This window comes from Gracilinanus agilis, chromosome 3, assembly GCF_016433145.1.
Source record: "Gracilinanus agilis isolate LMUSP501 chromosome 3, AgileGrace, whole genome shotgun sequence".
NCBI classification, from domain to species: domain Eukaryota; kingdom Metazoa; phylum Chordata; class Mammalia; order Didelphimorphia; family Didelphidae; genus Gracilinanus; species Gracilinanus agilis.
The window spans coordinates 32,042,480-32,055,716 of record NC_058132.1 but is presented as its reverse complement, the minus strand read 5'-3'; the positions used below and the strand labels follow the sequence as shown (position 1 = coordinate 32,055,716).

Below are 13,237 nucleotides of genomic sequence, written 5' to 3'. Positions count from 1 at the left end.
TCTGAATTATCCTGTCTTTCCCTTTGGTGATCTTAGATGGGCTGGACTGGGAAAGGCATGACCTGGGAGTCCAGGGGCTCTCATTTCAGTTTTGGGGAAGTCAAAACCCTTCCGAGCTTCAGGACCCTCTTCCGTATAATGAGGGGATTGGATTAGATGGCCTCTGAAATTCTAAAATTTATTATTTTTTTTTCAGATCATTGAAATACTTATTTATTCTTTAAATTTATTTTTATTTTATTAATTATGAAAAGTTCTTAATTGTAGCAGGGAGAGGCATAGTTGTGCCAGAGAGAATGCTGGTCTCAGGATCAGGGAGGCTTGGGGTCAAGTCATACCTCTAACCCATACTGCTTGTAATAGCACAATAATATTAGCAGGGTAAGAGCACTTAACCTCATAGTGCTCTAGAGAGCCTTGCTAATAAATTTAGCATCTCTAAGAATTTTTTCATCTGAAAGTTCCCCATATCAATAAAAGCACAAGCCCAGGCTCTATCCTATCAGTAATCCCTTTATTTAGGGGGCAGGTAGATGACTGACTCAGTGGAATCAGAGCTAGGCCTAGAGATGGAAGGCCTGGGTTCAAATCTAGACTCAGATACTCCCTAGCTGTGTGATCCTGGGCAAGTCACTTAATCCCCATTGCTTATCCCTTATGACTCTTCCAATACATAGTATTGATTCTAAGAGGGAAAGTAAAGTTTGTTTGTTTTTTTAAAGTCTTATTTAACCCGAATCTTCCCTGATTCCAATCTATAAGGCAGAATATCCAGTCATCCTTCAGGCCAGGGCTGCTCTTTTGTTTTGTCACAAGGCAGGTAGGTGTAAAACTGAATAGAGCACTGAGGCTGGGGTGAGGAAGATCTGAGTTAAAATCCAGTCTCAAAAACTTACTAGTTGGGGGCAGCTGGGTAGCTCAGTGGATGGAGAGCCAGACCTAGAGATGGGAGGTCCTAGGTTCAAATCTGGACTTAGACACTTCCTAGCTGTGTGACCCTGGGCAAGTCACTTAACCCCCATTGCCTAGCCCATACCACTCTTCTGTCTTGGAGCCAAGACACAGTATTGACTCTAAGATAGAAGGTAAGAGTTAAAAAAAAATGAAAAATAAAACACCTTACTAGTTGCACAACCTTGAGCAAGTCACTTAACCTCTGTCTGCCTCAGTTTCCTCAATTAAAAGATGAGGAGGGTAATAATAAATAACGGCACCTATCTCCCAGCATGGTTGTGAGGATCAAATGAGGTACTCTTTGTAAAGCACAGTGCTGGGTAGACAATTACCAAATAAATGCTTCTTTGCTTCTCTTCCCTTCTCCTCTCTCTTCCTCTTCCTCAAAGTGTAAATGAGACAGCTTACTCTCCAGTTTGCTGGAGTTCCAGGGATAGCCATAGGCTGCCCAGAAGAGCCCTGCTCTCTACACCCAGCCTTGATGAAGCCTTGCCAAGACAAAGAGCAAGCCCAGATGGCTCTTGCTGAACGAGGGGCTTTCAGATTCTGAGGGAAATGGCTTTTGGTTTCTATCTCCCCTGCCCTGAGCATCCCCTCTTGACAGCCAATTCCACTCCCTCCCTGCACCCCTCCACCTCAGCGCTCCCTCTAGGCACTATGCAGTGCAAAGAAGATTTTTTCCCACCCATCCATGCACAAATCATTCTCTTTCATTTCTCTAGTGGAGGGCATTTTCCCCCAAGTTTTGCTCAATTGCTCCTTTAACAGTGAACAGCTTTCACATCCTCAGACTTCTCCCTTCAGGAGGTGCCCTTGACTGTAACTAACAATTCCTTTCCTTCTCTGCTGAGTGCAATGAGGTGTTAGGATCTCACCATATGGAGTCAGGCAGGAGACACAAATATTTGGCCCTGGAAGGCAGAGAGGCCCCTGGTACTCCCTGACTCAACACTCTTGTGGGCAGCCAAATTAGGAGTGACATTTGGGGAAATAGATCCTTACTGTGATTCCTGGGAGGTGAATTGCAAATATACATACATAAATGTATCTAAATGGCATTTCTTGGGGATAATCACTTTGCTGTGTGCTCGGAGGGAATGGGGATGGGGAGGTTGGGCAAGGAAGGATGGGAGAGAGAAGGGGGACAAAAACCTGCTGCTGCCCACCCTGGAGAGACAATCTGGCCCGGATTCACAGCATCAGCCCCAGAGAGCCCGTGCCCCATCTGGAGAGATGGTGGTGAGTCATGAGGCCAGCACCACAGGGTAAGCCCTTGGCTGGGCCACAAAAAGGAAATTGTATTAGCTAAATGTGACACCCGTCCCTCCGCTAAAGCACTGGGCTGTCTTGATGGGTTCCTCAGCAGATGCACCAATTAGGAAAGGGACTGACAGAGGAGAAGGAAATATAGACAGAATGCAATCATTAACCCTTAGCAACTATCTATTAGATGAAATCCATCCCGTTCGAGTGAGCTGGGAAACCTGACTAGGGCCATTTAAATATAGGCTTCTCTAAAGGACCGTGTGCAAGATGTCAAGTGAGATAATACATAAGGTTCAGGATGCAATGCTCCACCACATTTTTCTTCAGCACTCCATAATCAGTCAGGGATTATCCAGAGGCAGCTGTTCCCTCTGCCTGGAATGCTCTCCCTCCTTACCCTTTTGCTTCTTAGAATCCCTAGTTCCCTTCAAGGGGAGTTTTAATTCCGTGAATATGATAGCCATGAATGAGCCCTTCAGTTATTAGCACTCTCCACAAAAGATCATATCCATGATGTTTCCCCTTAGATTCGAATATAAGCCCCTGGAGTCTTTTATTCCTGCCTGTATCCCCACTATACTTGGCACATAGTAGGTATTTAACAAATTCTTATTGGATTGGCTCTCCCAATATGCCACACCACCACAGAATCCTCCCTTGCAAAAAAGCCCTGTGGCAAAACACAACCAACCCAACTGACCGGCTGTGTCTGACAACACATGCGCGTTTCACTCCCTAGCAGTATCCAGGGCTGCCCTTTGCAATTCACTTGAACCTAACTGCCTTTTACCATTGTTTTCCCTTCCACTGGCGTCATCATTGCAATATCGTTAGTTCTGCTGGAGGTTTCTAAGGATTCCTGAGAACTAACCCAGCAGGTTTGCCTAATGGAAAATGGCCCGCTCGTTCCCTGCACAGTTAAACAAAGCCCTGTGCCTAATCATTCTTGTTTAACATGGTGGAGGTCTGAATTTTTACTTCTGGTTTTTCTGTTTTTGGAGAGACAATTTGAATTCTTTTATACACCAGAAAATGTTCAACGTGATTTAACATTCATTAACAAAAGGGCTGTCCATCACGAAAGGAAAAACATTCCACTTCAAAGAAGCATTCATTTAAATTGACAGGATTAAAAAAAAAATGGAAACCACCCAGAAAACTGGCTGCCTGAGATTTCAGCACTCAGCAAGGGAAAGTTATTGCTCTGGACTGAGCCCTGTTAATAGCTTGGATCTAGGGGCCGGGATTATGCTCATTGCAGAGTTCTGAAGAAAGAATGTAATCATATATTATACCATTTCCTTTTCCTTTTTCTGTGAAGCACACCACCATCATTCTAGTGTCAAGCAGATTTGTAATTTCAGAATCATTCCTGACCAACTCACCTACCACATTCACTCCGTTCCCAAATGTGGTCCACTATACTCCATAGTTGGACTCATGTCCTTTGCTCTGTTAATATAGCCTCCACCCTTGTGCTCTCTCTCTCTCTTATTTCCAATTTATCCTTTGTTTTTTTAATCCTTACCTTCTGCCTTAGGATCAATTCTAAGAGAAGAGTGGTAAGGACTAGGCAATTGTGGTAAAGTCACATAACTGAGGTCAGATTTGAGTCTAGGTGGATAGAATGCCAGGTCTGGAGTCAGGAGACCTAAATTCAAATTTATCTTTAGATAACCTTGGCACAACACTTAACCCTGTTTGCCTCAGTTTCCTTATTTGTAAAAGGAACCAGAGAAAGAATCAGCAAACTATTCCAGTATCTTTGTAAAGAAACCTCACAAAAGAGTCATGGAGAGTTGGACACAAGTGGACAAAAGCATTCTCCTGGGCACCTGGGTGATGTAGTAGGTAGAGCACCAGGGGTTGGATCAGGAAGACTTGATTTCAAATCTAGCATTACTCTCTTACTGTGTGACCCTGGGCAAGTCACTTAACCAAACCTGTTTGCCTCTGTTTCCTAATTTGTAAAAGGATCTTGAGAAGGCAATAACAAACCACTCTCATATCTTTGTCAAGAAAACTCCAAATGGGACCATGAAGAGTCAGATCCAACTGAAACAACTGAGCCTTCCATCCTATCAAAGAGACTTACTCCCTGCTACTTGTATACTACTCATTCCCTCTTCTTTGCCAGGTAGCTTATCCCTCCGCACCTCTACCTTTTGGAATTCCTGACCCCCATTAGGACTCACTCTCCGTGTCACCTTGGATACTATGCTTTCTTAATCCTCCCAAATATCAGAATTTTTCATTATACCCGAGTCCAGGAAATAACTCATATAAATGAGAGAGAGAGAGAAAGAGGAAGAGAGAGAGAGAGGAGAGAGAGAGAGAGAGAGAGAGAGATGCACACATATATACACTCATAAATAACTCATATAAATTATATATATACATACACATATATAGAATTTCTCCCCGGTAGAATATAAGTTCTTTGATTCATATAAATTAGAGAGGGATAGAGAGAAAGAGAGAGGGAGGGAGAGAGAGAGAGACATATAACTCATATAAATTATAGATAGATAGCTTATATAGATATACACATATATACAAACATAAATAACTCATATAAAATATGTGTAAAATATACACACATGCACACATGCATACACACATGTAATTTCTCCCTCACACGTGTATGTGAGGGAGAAATTATATATATTTATATTTATATGTAATATATATTATATAATATAACTACATAACTATATATGTATATATATATATAGTTTCTCCCTGATAGAATGTGAACCATTTACATTTCTGTCTTTGCATCCCCAGCACTTGCACAAAGCTGGCACTGAGTAAATAAATACTTGCAGAATTGAATTCCCAGTCCAGGATGCTCAATTCTCCAATAACTGCTTTTTCACCATAGAGATCAAGTTGACAGAAAGTTTCAAAAAGGTTTGTTGATCAAATGAGATAATGCCTTTAAAAGGCTTCGGAAACCTTATTTGGGGGATCCGAGCCCATGATTTTACTGGGGGAGAGAATCCCTGGCTGAAGAAACTCCTCAATGCAAATCACACTTGCTCTGAAATATTTTTTTTAATTTTAAATAATTTTTAATTTTTAGAAAAAATTTCCCTGGTTACATAAGTCATGTTTTAACTTTACCCTTCACCCCCTTCACACACCCCCATCCCCCTACTCACCCCCTTCCCCTGCCGTAGCTAATTCGCATTTCCACTGGTGTGGTCAGTCAAGACTTATTTACACATTATTGATAGTTACATGGGTGTGGTCTTTTCAGGTCTACATCCCCAATCATGTTATCATCAACCCAAGTGTCCACGCAGTTGTTTTTCTTCTGTGTTTCTACTCCTGCAGATCTTCCTCTGAATGTGGATAGTGTTCCTTTCCATAAATCCCTCCGAATTGTCTTAGGTCATTGCATTGCTGCTAGTACAGATGTCCATTACATTTGATTTTACCATAATATATCAGTCTCTGTGTACAATGTTCTTCTGGCTCTGCTCCTTTCACTCTGCATCAATTCCTGGAGGTCTTTCCAGTTCACATGGAATTCCTCCAGTTTATTATTCCTTTGACTTGCTCTGAAACATTAAGAGGTTAAGTGACTTATCCAGGGATACATGGTCAGTTTGTGTCAGCAGCAGGTCTGGAACTCAGGTCCTCCTGCCTTCAAAGCTGGATTGGTATCCTCTCCTCAGCTCTTGCAAACTTGAAAGCTTTTCTACATGTCAGCATTCTATTCTAGTCACATTTGAATAATTTTATAAGAAGTTCTCCGAAGAGCTTACTTCTCTAATAAGCTCCTATACTGAAGATTTGGGGCAAAGCATGGATGAAAGTCACTCATGAGAAGGAAGCAAAGAGGGAGTGTGATTTGTCTTACTGCAGGGGGTACCCACAGCAGGGAAATGACAGATTTAAGGAAGGTTGGGAAGGAAGGAAGGAATTCATTTTAATTGCTCTGGAGAATTCATTCAGAGAGATAGACTATGTATGCCTTGTGCATAGTAGGTGTTAGTCAGTAAACATTTATTAAACAACCACTATATGCCAGATACTGTGCTGAACACAAGAGGGGGGTTATAAATATGAGACAGAGACAGAGACAGAGAGAGACAAAGAGAGACACTGGGTGGGACGGAGGGAGAGAGGGAGCAAAAAAGAAATGGCTGGCCTAGTTACTTCCCTTAAGTGGAGGCTTAGGAAAGAACTTCCCTCTTTGCCCTCCAAACAGAGGGGTTCCAAGAGCAGAGGGTACAGAGGAGGTGCTGGTGCAACCTTGGATAATGAAGTTCCTATTGGTGGCACAAGAACATGAGTGTTTCCAAGTCAAATTCAGCCTCAGACACTAACTAGCTAGATGTCTCTGGGCAAGTGACAACCCTGTTTGCCTCAGTTTTCTCATCTGTAAAATGAGCTGGAGAAGGAAATATCAGGGGACTTAGGTGGTACAATGGATAGAGTGCCAGGACTGGAGTCAAGAAGACCCAAGTTCAAATCAATCCTCAGACACTTACTAGTTGTGTGATCCTGAGCAAGTCACTTAACCTTGTTTGCCTCAGTTTCCTCATCTGTCAAATACCTTTTGTCTTAAAATCAATACAAGTATCAGTTCTGGAAGGGCTAGGTCTTTGGAGTTAAGTTGCTTGCCCAGAGTTATATGACTAGGACTGAGATCAAACTTGAATCCAGGTTCTCCTGACTCTAGGCCTGGCACTCTATCCCATGTGCCACCTAGCTGCCCCATCCGCCCTTCCAATTCTATCAGGGAAACATCTTCACATTTTGTAAAGGAATAAACAGGGCTTCAGTGTAGATCTGCCCCCTTTTTGTGATTTCATCAATTGCTCTGGGGAGAAGGGGAATCACATGGTCAGAGACTAACACTGCTCCCTCCTGCAAACAGTTGTATATTAATCTGAAGAATCAATTCAAGCATTCAGTAAATAACTTAGTTTCAGAATCTCCCCAATATCTACAGAAGTTTGTGTAGATAGATAGATAGATAGATAGATAGATAGATAGATAGATAGATAGATAGACAGATGGTGGGATGGATGGATGGATGGATGGATGGATAGAATGATAGATAGATAGATAGATAGATAGATAGATAGATAGATAGATAGATAGATGGATGGATAGATAGAATGATAGATAGACAGACAGACAGATAGATAGATAGATAGATAGATAGATAGATAGATAGATAGATAGATAGATAGACAGACAGACAGATGGTGGGATGGATGGACGGACAGACAGACAGACAGACAGATAAATAGATAGATAGATAGATAGATAGATAGATAGATAGATAGATAGATAGATAGATGGATGGATAGAATGATAGATAGATAGATAGATAGATAGATAGATAGATAGATAGATAGATAGATAGACAGATAGATAGATAGACAGATGGTGGGATGGATGGACGGACGGACAGACAGACAGATAGATAGACAGACAGACAGACAGACAGATAGATAGATAGATAGATAGATAGATAGATAGAATGATAGATAGATAGATAGATAGATAGACAGACAGACAGACGGTGGGATGGATGGATGGATGGACGGACAGACAGACAGACAGACAGACAGACAGACAGACAGATAGATAGATAGATAGATAGATAGGCAGATAGATAGATAAACAGATAGATAGATGGATCAATGGAAAGACAGACATACAGACAGATAGATAGACAGATAGATGGATAGAGATAGAAAGAGCAGAGAGATGCAAAGAGTAGAGAGAAAGAAAGTAGAGAGACAGAAGTAGAGAGATGGATAGAGACATAGATAAAATAGAGTGATTAGAGAGATGATAGATAGATAGATAGATAGATAGATAGATAGATAGATAGATAGATAGATAGAGCAAGCNAGATAGATAGATAGATAGATAGATAGATAGATAGATAGATAGATAGAGCAAGCATTTATTAAATGTTATAGGCACTGTACTAAGTGACAAAAGAAATAAAAACAAAAAATGTTAGTTCAAGCCTTCAAGAAGTTTACATCCTAATGGGAGAAGACAAGACATTTAAGGAACCTGGAAGGGTGGTGGGGTCAAAGAGAGGAGAGTTCCCTAAACTCCAGTTTCCTCACCTCCAAAATGGTTAAAATGATATCTGTGTGATATCCCTTATGGGGTGGTTGGGAGGATCAAACGAGACAAGGGACAGAGAAAGCCCTTTGGGTTCAGGATAATGGTGTCAGAGATGACGACTTATAGATGAAGTTGGGTAACCATGACTGTGTCACAGGGGAAGGGAGGGATTCTCAGAAACAGTGTGATATAATGGACAAAGCACTGAGCTGGGGTCAATGAGATCTGATTTTAGATTCCCCCCTCTGATACTTAGTTGCATGATCCTTGCTATTATTACTAGCTGTATGAGCTTGGACAAGTTGTGTAACATAACATTTTATTTCCTCATCTGTAAAATGGGGATAATAGTAACACCTATACTGCAGAATTGTTGTGAAGACCAAGTGAGATAATACATGTAAAGTGCAATATAAGCTTTAGAGCACGATATGTATAATATATAACAGCATATAGAGATATTTATATGTGTATATAAAACAACAGTTAGCATATATAGATATAGACAGATGGATAGGTGAATTGACAAATGGATGGATGGATGGATGGATGAATAAATGGATCAATGGATAGATGAATGGATAGATGACTAGATAGGGAGATGGGTGGCTAACTGGATGAATAGATGCATGAATAGATAGGCAGACAGATAGTTGGACAGATAGACTGACAGAGAGGTGCTAGATATATGTATATAAAGTGCTTCCAGGTTTGCACAGATTTCACGGGTTACCTCTTTTGATCCTCCCACCCCATGTTGTTATTATCTTCATTCTACAAATGAGGAAACTGAGGCTAACTATATTATTGCTCATTTCATGAACAAACGTTTATCAAACACCAACCATATCTGGGGATACCAGTCCAAAGAGTGAATGGATCTCTCCTCATCAAGCTCCTGCTCTTACTGAACCTGTCTCAGAGCCGCAGCTCCCTCCCCTGTGAAAAGAAGCGCCCTTCCAGCAAGGATCCTACGGACTTGACGCGGAGGCATCCACTCTGTCCCAGCCAGATACCTCGATGCCACCCCGGACACCGAGTCGTCAAGGCCACATGACGCTCAAGGACTCAGGACGGCCCTTTGGCCATAAGCGAGTGGGAGCTGTAGCCCATGCCCAGACTCCTGCCTCTGACCAACCCCCACCCCGGCCTCAGCCCCAGCTACGCTATGTGGCTCTCCCCGCGGGACCCCGGACTCTGGCTGGAATGTGCCATTTGCCTAGAAAGGGGAGACTCTGTTCTCTCCTCTCCCCCCTCCCCGCCCCCGCCCCCGCCTCCTTCTGGAGCTAGTGAAGCTTTCCGTTGCCATGGCTCCGCCTACAACAAACTGAGGCCGCGGGGCAAGTTGCTAGCGTGGGCCAGGTGAGTGTCTCGCGCCGCTCGGGGCTCCTCCGCTGGCTTCGCGGGCGGGCGGGGGCCTCTGCATAACTGTCCTTTCTTTGACTGGAATCGTGGACGCGGCCCGCGCAGGTGGCCTTCAGCTTGCCTCGTCTCGGAAGGATTTCCAGGTGGCCGCTTGTCTGTGCCAGGTAGAGAGAAAGAAAGACCGCTCTTAGCACCCTGGGATCCAGAGCGGGGAGGGTTGGGGGCTCATCGAGTCCAAGCCTCTCTTTTTACAGATGGGGAAACTGAGGCATCTAGGGAGAGGTTAAATGAGAATGCTCCCTCCAGAATCCCAGTTCGGCTTCTCAAAGCACTGTGCAGTAAGCCTCTGTTTTACAGATGGAGAAACTGAGGCACGGGGAGGCGACACTTTTTTTAAAACCTTTACATCTTTTAATTCACTTGAATGTCGTAATAGCTCTTTTATGTAAACCTCTAGGTAAAATCGTTCCCATTTTGCAGATGTGGAAATTGAGGCCCAAAAAGTTAACCAATTTGGCTACAGTCACACAGGGATTAAGAGACAAAAGCAGAATTTGAACTCACTTAGTTCCATTAGCCCTCCCTTTCTCTGACTCCTGATAGGGGGCTTTTCTTGGTTGCACCAGGCTTCTCAACCCGAGTTCCTTCAGTCCAGGACGATCAGTCAATCAACAAGCTTAGATTCTGCTTTTATACTGGGCTTTTGTTGTTGTTGTTGTTGAGTCATTTCAGTTATATCTGACTCTTGATGACCCCATTTGGGGTTTTCTTGGCAAAGATACTGGAGTGGTTTGCCATTTCCTTTTTCAGCTCATTTTATAGATGGAGAAACTGAGGCAAGCAGGGTGAAGTGACTTGCCCAGGATCACTCAACTAGTAAGTGTCTGAAGCTAGAGTTGAACTCAGGCCTTCCTGATTCTGGACCTAGTGCTGCTCTATGCTCTAGCTGCCCCTTACATTGGGCTAAGGCAAGCACTTGGTATATAAAGAAAAACAAATTTAGTTCCTAATCTCTAAGATTGCATTCTATTGGGGGAAGAGAGAAGACATGTATATAAATGGGTAAAGACATAGAAAAGATGGAAAGAAACTAGAGGAGATGGAAGGTAACTAGGGGCAACTAGGCAACACAGTGAATAGAATACTCAGCATAAACTCAGGAACTCATCTTCCTGAGTTCAAATCCAGTTTAAAACACTGGTAGCTGTATGACCCTGGGCAAGTCACTTCACCCTGTCTGCCTCAGTTTCCTCATTAGTCAAATGAGCTGGAGAAGGAAATGGCAAACCATTCCAGTTTTTTTTGGCAAGAAACCCCCATAGGAGGTCAGAAGAGTTGGATGCAACTATCTATTAAAAACAAACAAACAAAAACCCTACATGCCAGGCACTGTGCTAAGTCCTGGGGATAAAAAAAAAAAAAAAAAAAGGCAAAAGATAGTTCCTGCTCTTAAGGAGTTTATAATGGGGGGGGAGGGGGAAGGGGGAGAATACAACATGGAAGTAAATATATACAAAGTAATTTACATTAAATGAATGAACAGAGGGAAGGCACTGGAATTAATAGTAAAGGACAAAACAATCATGCATTAAGTGCCTACTATGTACACTGTGCTAAGTACTTTGGAAATATTATCTCATTTGATCCTCACAAACACCCTGCTATTTGTAGTCCCCATTTTTTAAGTGAAGAAGTTGAGGTAGGCAGAGAAAAGTTAAGTAACTTCCCCAGGGACAAGCTAGAAGCGTCTGAGGCTGTATTTGAACCCACCACCCTCTCCACTGAGCCACCTAGTGGTCGCTAGAGGAACAGAGAGTTGGAAAAGCCCCTAATATCCTTCTAGTCCAACTACAAAGGGTTCCCACTAGAACAGATCCAACACAATATGTGACATCGGATGAGACCTGATGCTAGAAGGATGCAGCAGGGATTTAATCTAGGTCCTTTGGCTTCAAAGTTCTTTCCACTATACAAAGGACGCTTCTTCCTCTCTCCTCACCCCACCCTCCCTTTCCAATTAATCACCAAGGTCCATTAATTGGGGATTAGTTGGAAGATCTCACAGGAAGTCCATCCATCCTCTCCACTCCTGCTGGCACACCTCCATTTTACCTGGCTGAAGTCCTTAAGATCCACTTCCTGCCCTATCATGCCATCATCCCAATTGTTCCTCTTGCCTTCTTACCTTGTCCCTAGTCATTTTCCCACCACACCTGGATAGTCCAGAGCACTCCCAAGAAAAACTTTAAATGAACCTTCAAATAAGCTCTCAATTACTGGCATTCAGAATCCCCCAAAATCTACTTTCTAGCCATAATCACTAGGTGGCTCAGTGGATAAAGTGCTGGGAAGTTTAAATCCTGCCTTAGACCCTCAGACGCAGCTTGGGCAAGTCATTTAATCTCTGTCTGCCTCAGTTTTCTCAACTGTAAAATGGGGATAACAATAGCATCTACCTCCCAGGGCTGTTGTGAAGATCAAAAAGCTCTTAGCACAGAGCCTGGTTCATAATAGGTGCTATATAAATATTAGCTGTTATTATTATTATTTCCTGCTTATAGTCTCCCTTATGGTAAAGATGGACTCCTCTCTCTGGCTGATTTTCATCCTGTCCCCTGCCATTCCCTCTCTGTTCCTGCTCATGACTTTTTGTGTGCAAAGAATGAACTATATCCTTGCATTCTCACAGCTTCCCACTTCCTCTTGTCCTTCATGGCCCAATTTAGATATCATGAAGGCCCTCTTGATCTTTTTCACAACCCTGTTCTGGACTTCTCCCTTTCATGTATCCATTTCTTCCTTGTATCCTGGCTTGAGGGTTATTTTTCCTTCTACCATCAGGATAATAGGATTTCCAGCTGGCATTTTTTTAAACCCTCACCTTCCATCTTAGAATCAACACTGTGCATTGGTTCCAAGACAGAAGAGTGATAAGGGCTAGGCATTGGGGGGTCAGTGACTTGCCCAGGGTCACACACAGCTAAGAAGAGTCTGAGGCCACATTTAAACCCAATGAAAGGGACTTTAAAGTGACATAGGGCAACCACTACATCTTAGAAATGAGGAAAATCAAGTCCTGAGGTTAAATGACAAGTCCAGAGTTATATAAAGAGTAAACAATACACTGGAGATGGGCCAATTTCTGCAGTTAGGCTGAGGGTGTGTGTGTGGCTTCTTTGTTTTTGTTCATCCTGAACTAATACAGAGTCTTACATAGACACCATTTGCTGAATTTCTGAGAATGGTATGGATCAGAGAACTGTAGCCCCTTTTAAGCCTGCAGGGCAGCACCAGGGACTTAAAGCAGGGCTGGAGTTGGGGAAGGGAAGAGACCAAGAGACCTATGGCATAAGGAGAGGAGAAGGAACAAAAAGAAAATAGGAAAAAGAAAAGTTGGAAAAGGAAAGAGAGAGAGGGATGAAAGAAGGAAAGAAGCAAGGAAAGGAGTGGTAGGAAAGAGAGAGAAGGGAGGGAAAGGAAAGGAAAGGAAAGGAAAGGAAAGGAAAGGAAAGGAAAGGAAAGGAAAGGAAAGGAAAAGGAAAAG

General features: G+C 42.8%; 1 protein-coding gene across 1 annotated transcript in view; it reads left to right on the top strand.

The window, feature by feature from the left end:
- Positions 1-9,381: 9,381 nt before the first annotated feature.
- Positions 9,382-13,237, top strand: part of CFAP74 (cilia and flagella associated protein 74) — a 56,683-nt gene continuing 52,827 nt past the window's right edge. The window contains 2 exon segments of the mRNA XM_044668643.1: positions 9,382-9,536; positions 9,619-9,690. Of these exon segments, the coding sequence (XP_044524578.1) occupies positions 9,382-9,536; positions 9,619-9,690 (227 nt within the window).